The sequence below is a fragment of the Ochlerotatus camptorhynchus genome, unplaced genomic scaffold, assembly GCF_037179485.1.
Source record: "Ochlerotatus camptorhynchus isolate MF236.1 unplaced genomic scaffold, CSIRO-AGI_Acam_v1.1 ptg000105l, whole genome shotgun sequence".
In the NCBI taxonomy this organism is placed as follows: Eukaryota; Metazoa; Arthropoda; class Insecta; order Diptera; family Culicidae; genus Ochlerotatus; species Ochlerotatus camptorhynchus.
The window spans coordinates 5,282,557-5,295,223 of NW_027040595.1; the positions used below are offsets into that span (position 1 = coordinate 5,282,557).

Below are 12,667 nucleotides of genomic sequence, written 5' to 3' on the forward strand. Positions count from 1 at the left end.
TCAACAGAAGATATAAAAAGAATAATCAGAACAGACCATTTATCGTCGTGCGAAACTACAGACTTATTAAAAGTTTTACATAATAATCAATTAGTTTTGCTGAAAGAGGGTGAAAAACTCTCAGCAACAACTGCTGCAAACCACAAAATAATAACTTCAGATGATAGTCCTATCTACACAAAGAGTTACCGTTATCCACACCATTTTAAGAAGGATGTTCATGAACAGATTCAAGAAATGCTGGATAATGGCATCATTCAGCCATCAGTTAGCCCATATTCTGCACCAATATGGGTTGTCCCAAAGAAGCAAGACGCTTCAGGCAGAAAAAAAGTTAGAGACGTTATAGACTATAGAAAGCTTAACGAGAAAACTGTCGATGATAGGTTTCCCATGCCACAGATTGAGGAGATTCTTGACAATCTCGGTAAATCTGTTTACTTTACAACACTAGATTTAAAGTCCGGGTTCCACCAAATCCCCATGGACCCAGGTCACAAAGAAAAAACTGCTTTTTCCACGGACAAAGGACATTTTGAATTTAATAGAATGCCCTTTGGCCTAAAAAACGCTCCAGCAACATTTCAACGAGCGATGAACAATATATTGGGAGAGTATATAGGCACAATTTGTTACGTTTACCTGGACGACATTGTAATTGTCGGGTATAACCTCAAGAACCATCTTGAAAATCTAAATTGTGTATTGGAAAGACTTTCTCAATTCAATTTAAAAATACAATTGGATAAATGTGAATTCCTTAAAAGGCAAACTGAATTCCTGGGACACATTATTTCAAGTGAAGGGGTAAAACCAAACCCCGAAAAAATCGACAAGATCATTAGCTGGCCTACACCAAAGACTCAAAAGGAAATTAAACAGTTTCTGGGCCTGGCAGGCTATTATCGTCGGTTCATACAAGATTTTTCTAAAATTACTCGCCCAATGACTAAATACCTTAAAAAGGACGTAATCATAAACCCCAATGACCCGTCGTATATTCAATCGTTTACAACATTGAAACAAATTATTTCCACAGACCAAGTACTTGCATACCCACAGTTCGACAAACCATTTATATTAACGACCGATGCATCCGATTATGCCGTCGGCGCCGTACTATCTCAAATTCAAGATAAAGTAGAAAAACCAATAGCGTTCGCATCAAGAACTTTAAATGATGCGGAAACAAGATACGCCACCATCGAAAAAGAAGCTCTCGCAATAGTTTGGGCCATCAACAAATTCAAACCGTATCTTTACGGGTCAAAATTCACACTACTAACAGATCACAAACCTTTAACTTTCTTAAAAAATTCGTCCAAAAACGACAGAATTTTACGATGGGCACTCGATCTGAAAAATTATTCATTTGATATAATATACAAAGAAGGCAAAACAAATGTAGTAGCGGATGCGTTGAGCAGGCGGCCTGATGAAATAAATGTTAACGAGTCCAGTGAATCCAATAATGACGCATCTTCTTCCTTTTCAGGTATGGATGATGACAGAGATAGAATATCACAAGTAAATAACCCCCCTTCATCTGATCAAAACTCAGATTTAGAAACAGTCCACTCCGCAGACGATTCGTCTGATTTCTATATACATTTCGTAGATAGACCAATTAACTATTATCGAAACCAGATAATCTTCAAAATTGCAAATATTACTACAATCATTAACGAAACTATTTTTCCACATTTTCACAGAACGATAATAGTCCAACCTAAATATGAGAAATCTGACGTAACGAACTTTTTGAAAACTTTACACAACGGTAGACAATCTGCCATCCTCGCCCCTGAAAATTTAATTCAACTAATTCAAGAAAGTTTTAAAGAACACTTTGGGAATAAAGATCACTTTGTGTTAACATCCAAAATAGTTGAGGATGTTACCACCGAAGATAGGCAAAATTCATTAATTTCTACTGAACATGACAGAGCACACAGAGGTACAGCTGAAGTCGAGGCACAAATAAGAAGGTCATATTTTTTTCCAAATATGGCAAAATTGATAAAGATTTACATAAACGCATGCCCACGATGCAATAGTCACAAGTACGAGAGAAGGCCTTACAATATAAAACTTTCCCCACGGCCTATAACAGATAAACCCCTTGAAAGAGTCCATATGGACATATTTATAATAGCAAATCATAGTTTTCTTTCTCTAATAGATTCATTCTCAAAACATTTGCAAATGAATTACATTAAAACGAAAAACCTATCTCATGTACAAAAAGCCCTTAGCAAATACTTTAGTTCGTTTGGAGTTCCAAAGAAAATAGTAACGGATCACGAAACCACTTTCCGGTCAATTCAGTTACGAAACTTTTTAAGTCAATTAGGTTGCTGTATAGAATACGCAGCATCATCTGAATCAAACGGGCAAATTGAGAGAACCCACTCAACCATTATAGAAATCTTTAATTCAAATAAATATAAATTTCAAAATTTGGGAACGAAGTCAATAGTTAAATTATCCGTCGCTTTATATAACGAAAGTGTACACTCAAGTACCAAGTTGAAACCTAATGAAATCATGTTCAATTTAAATAATATCAATAACCCAGAAGAATTAATAGGTAATGCACAAAAACTATTTTTAGAAGCAAAAACAAATATGTTAAAAGCTCAAGAGAGACAGATTAGAAGAAATGATTTAAGGGAAGATGCACCAACAATTCAAGAAAATGAAGAAGTTTTTGTTATACCAAACATACGAACGAAAACTGAACCAAGGGCAGTCTCTACTACCGCTAGAAATATACAAGACAAAACATTTATAAACTCGAACAATGTTAAACGTCATAAGAAAAAAATCAAACGATTGAAAAAATGAATACAATTTAAAAATTTAAAAATAAGATTTCTACTAACAATCTAATACATTCTATAATTATCTTTGTCATTAACAGATGAAAATATCACTCATAGGAGCACTAATATCCATATTAGGAATATACAGTCAAGATCTCGGAATCAAACATTTGAGCAACGATCCCATCCTTATAATGAAAACTGGAAAATGCAAGATACAAACAGGAACAATAAGAATAATACATCCTATAAACCTAACGGATATAGAAGTAACCATGCAATTAGTTACCACACTAGTTTACGAGAAGATTACTAACCCACTTACCCAAATAGTGAGACAAAAACTAAACGAATTGTACAGTAATTTCCATAAAATAAAACCCACATCAACTACTAGAAGTAAACGGTGGGACACACTCGGTACGGCCTGGAAGTGGATTGCAGGAAACCCCGACGCACAGGATCTACGCATCATAAACAGCTCTATGAACGACCTCATTACTGAAAACAACAAACAATACCAAATCAATTCACAAATGAACTCAAGGCTACAAAGTCTAACAAATACCGTTAATAAGATAGTAGAAAACTCATACACTAACAAAATAGTTCTGAACGAAATTGAGACACTTATTACAATTCTAAATATCGACACAATTAACAAAATTTTACTGGACGTTCAGGACACTATAATCTTATCAAAAACGTTTACCGTCAACACGAGAATATTGTCTATGAAGGAAATCAACACAATAAGGACGCTACTAGAGGAACAGGGAATAAAAGTGGACCTACCCGACGAGGCATTTTATTTCGTAACGCCGAAGATAGCAGTCAGTAAAAACTCGCTTCTCTACATATTACACGTACCACAACTGGAACCGGAAGAAGCCGATATCATCCAAATTTTCCCGTTAAATATCAACAACAATATCATCAAGGAGCACCCGAAGTTCTTAATCAAGCACAAGAAATCGCTTCTCACAACAAGCAAACCAACCGAATACGTGCAACGACATTCATTCATTCAAGAATTCTCAGACAACTGCATTCAACCACTCATACTGGGTAGAGTTGCTCAATGCATCACCAAAACAGATCATCGTTTAGAAGGAAAACTAATAGCCGACAACACCATTTTAATAACAAACGCAGGAAACAGCACAATCTCATCAACTTGTGGAGCAGACAATAGAAACCTGACCGGAAATTTTATAGTCACATTTTCAAATTGCACGGTTAAATTTGGGAACACAACATATAATTCAAAGGAAGTAACATCAAAATATCAGTTCTTTCAAGCAGCACTACACAACATTCCAATTAACAGCTGGTTACAGAACGATTTAAATATTACCCTGATAGACAACCGTACACTGATCAACAGGGAACTACTTCATCATGTGTCTCTAAAGCAGTTCAACAACGAGACGCGAATTTGGAGTCTTTTTGGAGGATTGTCAGTAACGACAATCATACTGATAATGCTCATCCTTATCTATCTTAGACGGTCAATCGACAGAGTAGCCAGGAGAATATCTAAATTAAGGAGACGAAAACAGAAATCAAGAAAAGAGGAGCCTGAGGAAGTTCAAAGAGTTGAGGATAAAACCCTGAAGACGCCAAGTGCCGAGGACGACACTTTTTCACCCCCCCGAGGAGTTACATCGACGCCGACCACTAATACAACCGCAATCACCGACCCTTAGCAACATCGAGTTCAACATAGCCATCCACCAACCATAGGAATCTGTAGGAGTCAGCAATAGTTCCAGCCATCGACCCGGAGAGTCCAGCGCAGTTGCCGATCATCCGAGTCAGCAACTATAGTCTACAAAAGGAAGTATCGAAGCGGTTTACGCTCTCTTTTACCTTTCGGACGTTAGTGAAGTAAGAAGTGTATCTTTTTCCTGAATATAATTATAATTATAATTAAGTAGTTAATGCAGTGCTAAGTGTTTTTTAAAATCCCGAACGCGGCCCTGATCCCGTAATTATATGTATACAGAAAAATAAATAAATATTAGATTATAAACTACATAAATAACACAAAAAGTAATTAAAGGAACAATAATAGTGCTTGAACAAAAAGAGAAGTAAATATTAAAATTAATATATAAAACAAGGAAAATCACTTCTCAGAGCAGGCAGGCATGACAGGAAGGGCGAAAAGATGGTGTAAAGACAAGTCAGAGGAGTGATTGATGACCAATAGTGTTGGTAGCAGTGTTGGGAAAATATCAAAAAATCAAATCTCACCAACGCCCAAGATCACGCTTGATTTTCTTAGACAAAAATCAACAAGCAAACAATTACAGTTGATTTTGCAAGCAGTGATATCGCAGCTCGGAATATAAAGCTTACAAAACTCACCAACTGCAAATCTCACCAAACTGTGGTGAGATTGAGTTTAATGATTTTTGTGCAGCCGAAACTTCCATAACGGCTCTTCGCGTATGCCATCGGTGAAGATTAAAAAGAGATAGCAAACTATGCTTTCTCTTTCTAAGAAAATGATGTGCAATGGAATCATTTTTGTGTCGAGTCATCTATCAGCTTGATATTTGCACGTTGTGAATAGTCTCGCAATATCAAAGGAGCTTGTAAAATCAATATCAAGCATGATATTTTGTTCCAATATCACGCGTGATATTGCGAGCGCATGATAGCGGAAAAATATCAATTGATTTCTGATTTTACCAACACTGGTTGGTAGTAACGATGAGGTATCCGGACGACTATATGAAGAATAATCAAATAGGGGAAATGACGACTTCGGCATGACAGACTATTTTCGGCAACCCAAATTGAAACACTATTTTCACTGTATTTTCTTACGAAAACACTTCGCTGAATGCATGCAAACGATTCTTTATGCTTTCAGCTTCCATTTGACTATATTTTTACCACTGAGAAAAAGAAATCTAGCAAGGTTTTCTTGAAATAAAACACACGCACTATAAATTGTAGCTGATTTCGAGTTGCCGATAATAGAACAGCAGATTTACATGCAGTTCAAATGGAACGGTTGCCAAAGAAAAACTGGTTGCCGACAATACTCGCTCTCACTAGAGAAGATTGGAGCTTTGTAAAAGCGTTTCAAAACAGTTTTTGACAATTCTTTCGACTGAAATTGTTAGAGCAGCTGGCAGCAATAGATTGTAAACAAACCAATACTGCATATGTGTGCGTTCCTTAGAGAAAAAGGCTATAGAAAGAAGGGCGCTGCTTAGATTGCCGAGAATGCGTAAATTCCCCAATATGTCGACAGAAGGTGGACTGAAGGGGAAAAATGCGGCTGATAGTGGCATCTACATTCCTTTTCGGTTTGGACGAATAAACGTATCCTGAATTTGGGATATCAACCAGTAGTGAATAAGCAATAATAATGTGAATACAATAATTATCAACTCTGATGGCAAGTTGAGCTTGATTTTTTAAGCGAAGAAAAAATATCGCGTGAACAATGGGTATTAAAACATTGGAAATATTCAATGAGAAAACCGAACGATATTGGCAATTCAAAGTTAATCAGAAGGAATCCCGCAGTAAGAAGAAGCTAGATCTGTGGAACAGATGCTATCAATTTTAATAAAACCGAATAGATGTAAAAGCGGTGAAGATGAGCGATTACTTGGCAAACATTCGTCAATGGTCAAGCAGTTTATGGGAACTTGGAGGAAGTGAGGGGTGATGAACAAAAACTGAATGGAGAACGACGATACTACGGCGCTAGCGGTCTGATAATCAATCCAACGACTAGCTTAGAATCACATAGACGAGTGGAGATCAGCAGCAGACGGACGACACGAGAAACGTAAGGATGGATACCTCTGGGGAGCAAATATTAAGCTAAGTTGGTTTGTTTTTTATGCAATCGTTCCTATTGAACCCATTTTTTTTGAACGCGATCCTTTCTAAATCCCGTTCAAACTAATCGAGTAGGGAATGATACGGCCCCCGTTCCGTGTTTGCATTTATAATGGGGCCGTCACATTATGTCACAGACAGAGACCTACAGTTATGCAATTAATAAGGAAGCTAGGGCATACCGATGGCACCCCGAGCGTGGGCCTTTTAAATTTTGTTTCTGCCACTGGTAGCAGTTTTTTCAAGTTCACACAACAACGCAATGCGGCGCAGCAGGTTGTTTTGTTGGTTTCTCTCAGCAGCATGTGGCTCTGAGAGAATAGAGCGTAGAATGAACCTTTTTTTAGTACAGGAGAAGCATGCTAGGGTCTAAATAAATAAAAATAATTAACTAAAGCAAGCAGGCTTGGTATCAAAGATCAGTGCCGGGGAGTGTTTTTGATGACCGCTGGCAACGCTACACAAATTTGAATTATTTGGCTCTCTGGGAAATGGTTGTAAAGCGGGTAAAACGGTATAGGGAAAAATCATTTTTATTTAATAGTCGCTTGCTTAACAATAATTTCCAGGAAAAAAGTCAAAGACAACGTCCATGATTGATTTTTTTCCAAACGCGTGTTCTCCATGTTATTACCATACTGAGTGTCTTCAATTACACAACAACTTAATGTATGGAGCCACGCCGGTGGTTTTGCATCTTCTGACCAGTTTCAGACCGTCATCATCTGGGCCAGGGATGTAAACCTCCGGTTCCGGAATGAAATCGGGATCGATTTTTCTCGTTTTGATGATATTCGCATAAGCCAGTGCCGAGCTCTTGGCGGTTCTGGTTCTCGCCGGGTCTTCATAGTCCACGTAGTACAAACCGAATCGCTCCGTCAGTCCAGCTCGCCACTCAAAGTTATCCATCAAGCTCCATGCCACGTAACCCTTCACATCCGAGCCATCTTCCATGGCGTCCAGCACAGCGTTCAGATAGTCATTGTAAAACTGAACTCGAGCCACGTCTTTGGTACCACCGAGATCACTAACTCCGTTCTCCGTCACATAGGTTGGTGGATTATCGTACTGTTCGCTGATCCAGCGAAGCAGATGATACAACCCCTTGGGATAAACCTTCAACCAGCTTGATCCGGAAGACGGCCAGGATGGATCCTGGTATGCGACAGTATTGCGGTCATGGTCGAATGATGGAACGCGGTAGTTGGCCGAGTTCTGTTCGTCATTTTTGTGAACAATCAGCGTAGTGTAGGCATTGATACCGAAGAAATCGGATGATCCCCTCAGTTTCCTAATTTGCTCTCGGGTGAATTTCGGTAGCCGAGAAGTGGAAAACCCTTGCTGTTTGCTGAGAGCGTCAATTCGATCAATCATCACCTGTGGGTAGTTGCCCGTCTTGGAGAAGATTGGATGTGCATACCATCCGAGCTGTGGAAGGAAAAAGGTTAGGTTTGATGATTGTCGGTTAGATGTTATGTAACATACATTGAACTGCAACAGGAGGTCGGATGCTTCGAGGTCATCGGGGGTGTCGGTTTTAGGTTGACCCCATGCGGTGTCGATTGTGATGCCGATGATTCCTTTAAATAAGGTATTAGTTATTCAGAATTATGGTTATTGAAATCAAGCTTTGTACCTTTTTGCTTGTGTTGAAATCGATTACGGTACAGTTCTACGGCCTCCGAGTGTGACAGTAGTACGTTGTGAGCGCACATGTAGCTTGGAACACCTGGGAAATCGTATCCTGGAGCCATAGCATCATACTCGTAGGAAAGCAAGCATGTCTGAATGGGTTCGTTGAATGTGGTCCACCATGTGACGCGATCTCCAAAGCTTTCGAATGCAACTCTGGCGTACTCCTTAAAGTGGTTCACTATAGCAGCATTCGTCCAGCCTCCAATCTCCTGCAAACGCTGTGGTAGATCCCAATGGTATAAGGTAACCATCGGTTCGATGTTGTACTTGAGTAGTTCATCGATGAGGTTATTGTAGTAATCGATACCGGCTTGGTTGATTTCGTTGCTTATCCCAGTTGGCATGATACGACTCCATGCGATCGAGAATCGATACATGCTGACACCGAGTTCGTGGTTCATCTCGACATCCCTGCGCCACTTTTGGATTGGAACTGTTGAGTTGATCGTTTCGTTTGGAAATCTTCACTATACTTACATTATTGTAACTGTCACAGGCGATATCTCCATTAGTCCTATCGGCAATCTTTTCCGGATAGTTGTGAGTCAGGTGATCCCAAATAGACTCACCCTTACCATCTGCATTCCATCCTCCTTCGATTTGATAGGATGAAGTTCCCACACCGAACCTGAAATCCGCTGGAAATTCTCTTTCTCCGTTCACTACTGTTGATGCTCTGGAAGTCGGAAATTGTTAATGGTTATTAAGTAAGAGTAAAGTTTGAACGGTTTTTACATCAAACAGCAGCAAAGCGAGATGAACCTTATGTTCATCATGATGACTGGCTTTCGTCAAACCGTCTTAATAACTACCGAACAGCTGGTGCAGTTTGGTCAAGTGACTTACAATTTGAGGACTATGGTTACTTATATATAGCCGTGATTGAATAGAATAGCTTATCAGCTGTGTCAAACAGATGACACCGTCAAACATTTAAATAAACAGATGGAGAAATGGAAAACATTGGAATTGATTTCATTTGTATCTTATCTATTCCAACGTTGGGGGTAGATGATAAAATGTGGCCTATGTTTGTAATCAAAATTATTTAATTAACTCACAAAACAACACAGCAGCTCTTGACAATGAAGTTTGATTGAATCGCAGAGTCATGTTCTTATTCTGATTATTTCATCTGGACGATTTTTTTATGGAGATGGATCGCTCTTTGGAGCATTGTTCATTAATTTTTGGGATAGAAAGCTATAGGTAATATATAGGTTAAGAACAATTAAATTTTCAGTTAATCCATCTTAAAATAGACCGATTAAAGCTATTATTATCCCGATCAAAATACATGATGAAAACACAGAGTGTGGCTCTACTGTGCAAATTTTTTGTAGTTTGATCGGATGAATAATAGCATTAATCTACCTCTTTAGGATGGATTAACTAAAAATTCAATTAGATTTAACGTTCCCAAGTAGCCCTGCAAATATTATCGAGGTTTTAAAGCATTCTACAAGTCTAAATCATCGTCTACAGAACCCTGCTAAAACCAAAATTGTTATTTAGGGTTAGCTTTCTGTATTGAAAAATGATGAACGATGCTCCAAAGAGCAATCCATCCCTGTCGGTGGAAATGATGGCATATGTGTAGCGACAACTGGAACCAATCGTGGAAAAACTTTAAGGGCGCAGTATCACCAACGGGTGGAAACTAACGAATTTAAATTGGCTCACTACTTGACTAGCCTATGGTCCCAAGCAAATCGATCAACGTACCCCATTCTAGTCAAAATTCTAGTACTACACTATGTTTGTTTTAATTCGCTATGAAAGTTTGACAGATAAATTGAGGGGTTCGTGGATTTACCTATGTTTCGAGACCGAAGAGAGTACCAGAGCTGTCCCAAAAAGTTGAACCCGTTTCTTCGGTACCTTCTGGTCTTATAGCGTATTCGTTTATTATCGGGGTTGGAACCAGTTCCAACCCAGTGCGAAACTGAACTTTTTGTCAGTGCGAACCTCAACCTGAGCTAGGTTTTAAAAACAAACGAGCAAACTGACGTTTGTCAGAAAACAAGTAGACCCAATCCTGATACCCGATCCAGGTTGGAACTGAATAATAAACGAATTCGCTATTAGAGTTACCTCTATGGTATTACTCAAGGTGAGTACATATAGGTGTTCTACTGTGTCAAATTCATGATCCAGCCATGTTTAAAAGCCCCGCGAGCTCCTCACCCATATAGTGATGATGCGGGGACGTCCTTTGACCGTTGTATCCTTCAATAATCCTGGATAACCCAGTTTTCACCAAAAAATAATTCTGGCCCAGTTTTGTCAGCGTTGCTCCATTCGAGCCTCGCCTTTGGAAGTATGTTAAACATAATTCGCCATCGCAAATTATCTCGATCAATTATTGGAATATAAACAATGTTCAGTTTTGCGGTTCAAGTTAATAAATCGAAATTAGTATACAAATAGTACTATTGGTCGAAGGAAGAACAAAAAAAAACGATTCTAGTTTATCGCTAATTCCTGTAAGTAAACGAAAAATAATTAAATTAGTAAAGCTTATGATGCAATTGAATGTGAATATTTATCCTCGTATACTTACCTGTAGCGAAGGTCGATCGTGGTCGATACCTGGAAAGGATACATTCACTAAAAAAGTACCTACTGTCGTGACTTGACCGAGGTTTCAAGCCTCGGCCATTTGTCTCAACAAAGACTAGCACAATGCACAACCGTGCGCTACAAAATTAGTTAAATGACTGGTTTCACCATGCAGTCATGCACAAAGGCGAAGCTCATGCTTCGGGTAGTTTCCTCATCGCATATATATATGTTTGTGTGCGTTTCTTTGATCATCAAATAATCGCTACACGCTGACTTCAGTATACTCAATTCGTTTGTATTATAAGACTACACGCTGAATCAAGTTTACTCAAGGTATAGCTATAGTTATTCACTATGATTATTATTCAGTACCAACTCTATCTACCACATTCTTTCCCTTCTCTACTCTTACGAGTACAGATACAATTCAACAACACATACACATTACCGCAATTATCAACAAAATACATCAACGAACATTCATTAGCTTAATAGTTTTTAAGCACATGTTTCGAATATTGCTAAAAAGTTCTTCACTTCAACTTTATAGCACTATTACCAACAACTTCAATATTTCCTTCAAAATTCAACTGCAATCCAATCATCAACTTCACTTTTCCATAAACTTTGGCATCACCATCATCTTCAACAATGCCATAAATTTCAATAATTTTATCAACATCAACATTCAACATCTTAAATACTGCCATAAACTCTATCATTACCATCAGCTTCACAACCGTATCAACTTCAATTTAGCCATACATTTTGTCATTACCGTCAACTTCATCACCTCCGGGCACGTAAGTTACTCCTTCATTCGTCATAGATTTTTTTTGTTTTACTATACTTACAACCTATACCACTTTGTACACCAATTGTAGTTGCATAAAAATCTTCCTTTTACAAAATAATCCACACTTCAATACCACCATCAAATCCAGCAGTTCCATCAATTTCAAAATCACTATATCGATTTTGCCTTCGTAAATTTTGCCATCCCCACATTGCATGTTCAATATTACTATGATCAATATTGCGTTGAAGATATGAACCGGCCTACGGCTGAAAACCTCTTTAATAATGACAACCAAATCAACATTACAATCATCTTATACTGTCATCAACATTCGGTTTTATTTACCAGCCAATCCTGTCATTGCTTCTTTCTTCTTTTTTTTCTACCGACCTACTCTACTGCCCTTCCGCCAGGGAGCCTACCGGAGACTATCTTCGCCGATCTCTCATCGGAAGAATATTTTCATATTTGTTTTTAGTCTTTTTGGCTACCGGCCTACTCCTCTGCCTTTCCATCAGGGAGCCTACCGAAGACTATCTTCACCAATCTGCCATCGGGAGAATCTGAACCCTTTTTTTTTTTGCTATGACCTCTACCCATAGGAGCTTAACATTTAACTCCAAAAACACTATTCACTATATTCTTTTGCTACACGCTGACTTCAGTATACTCAATTCGTTTGTATTATAAGACTACACGCTGAATCAAGTTTACTCAAGGTATAGCTATCGTTACTCACTATGATTATTATTCAGTACCAACTCTATCTACCACACCTACCATTCTCGTTGGATTTAGATTGTTAGTAAAATAAGACTTGATACAAATATCCTTAGTGAACTTTCTCGATAGCACATAGGTCGAGCATATAGGCCAACGACATTAGGATAGTTGGACCGAAGTTCGGGTCGGG

General features: G+C 38.4%; 1 protein-coding gene across 1 annotated transcript; it reads right to left on the bottom strand.

The window, feature by feature from the left end:
* Positions 1-7,332: 7,332 nt before the first annotated feature.
* Positions 7,333-9,177, bottom strand: LOC135699311 (myrosinase 1-like). The gene is made up of 5 exons (XM_065219558.1): positions 9,126-9,177; positions 8,868-9,066; positions 8,332-8,809; positions 8,181-8,275; positions 7,333-8,123 (listed from the first exon to the last, which is right to left on the bottom strand). The coding sequence occupies exons 1-5, from the start codon at positions 9,164-9,166 to the stop codon at positions 7,344-7,346; spliced, it is 1,593 nt and encodes a 530-aa protein (XP_065075630.1). The 5' UTR covers positions 9,167-9,177; the 3' UTR covers positions 7,333-7,343.
* Between the last annotated feature and the right edge of the window lie 3,490 nt (positions 9,178-12,667).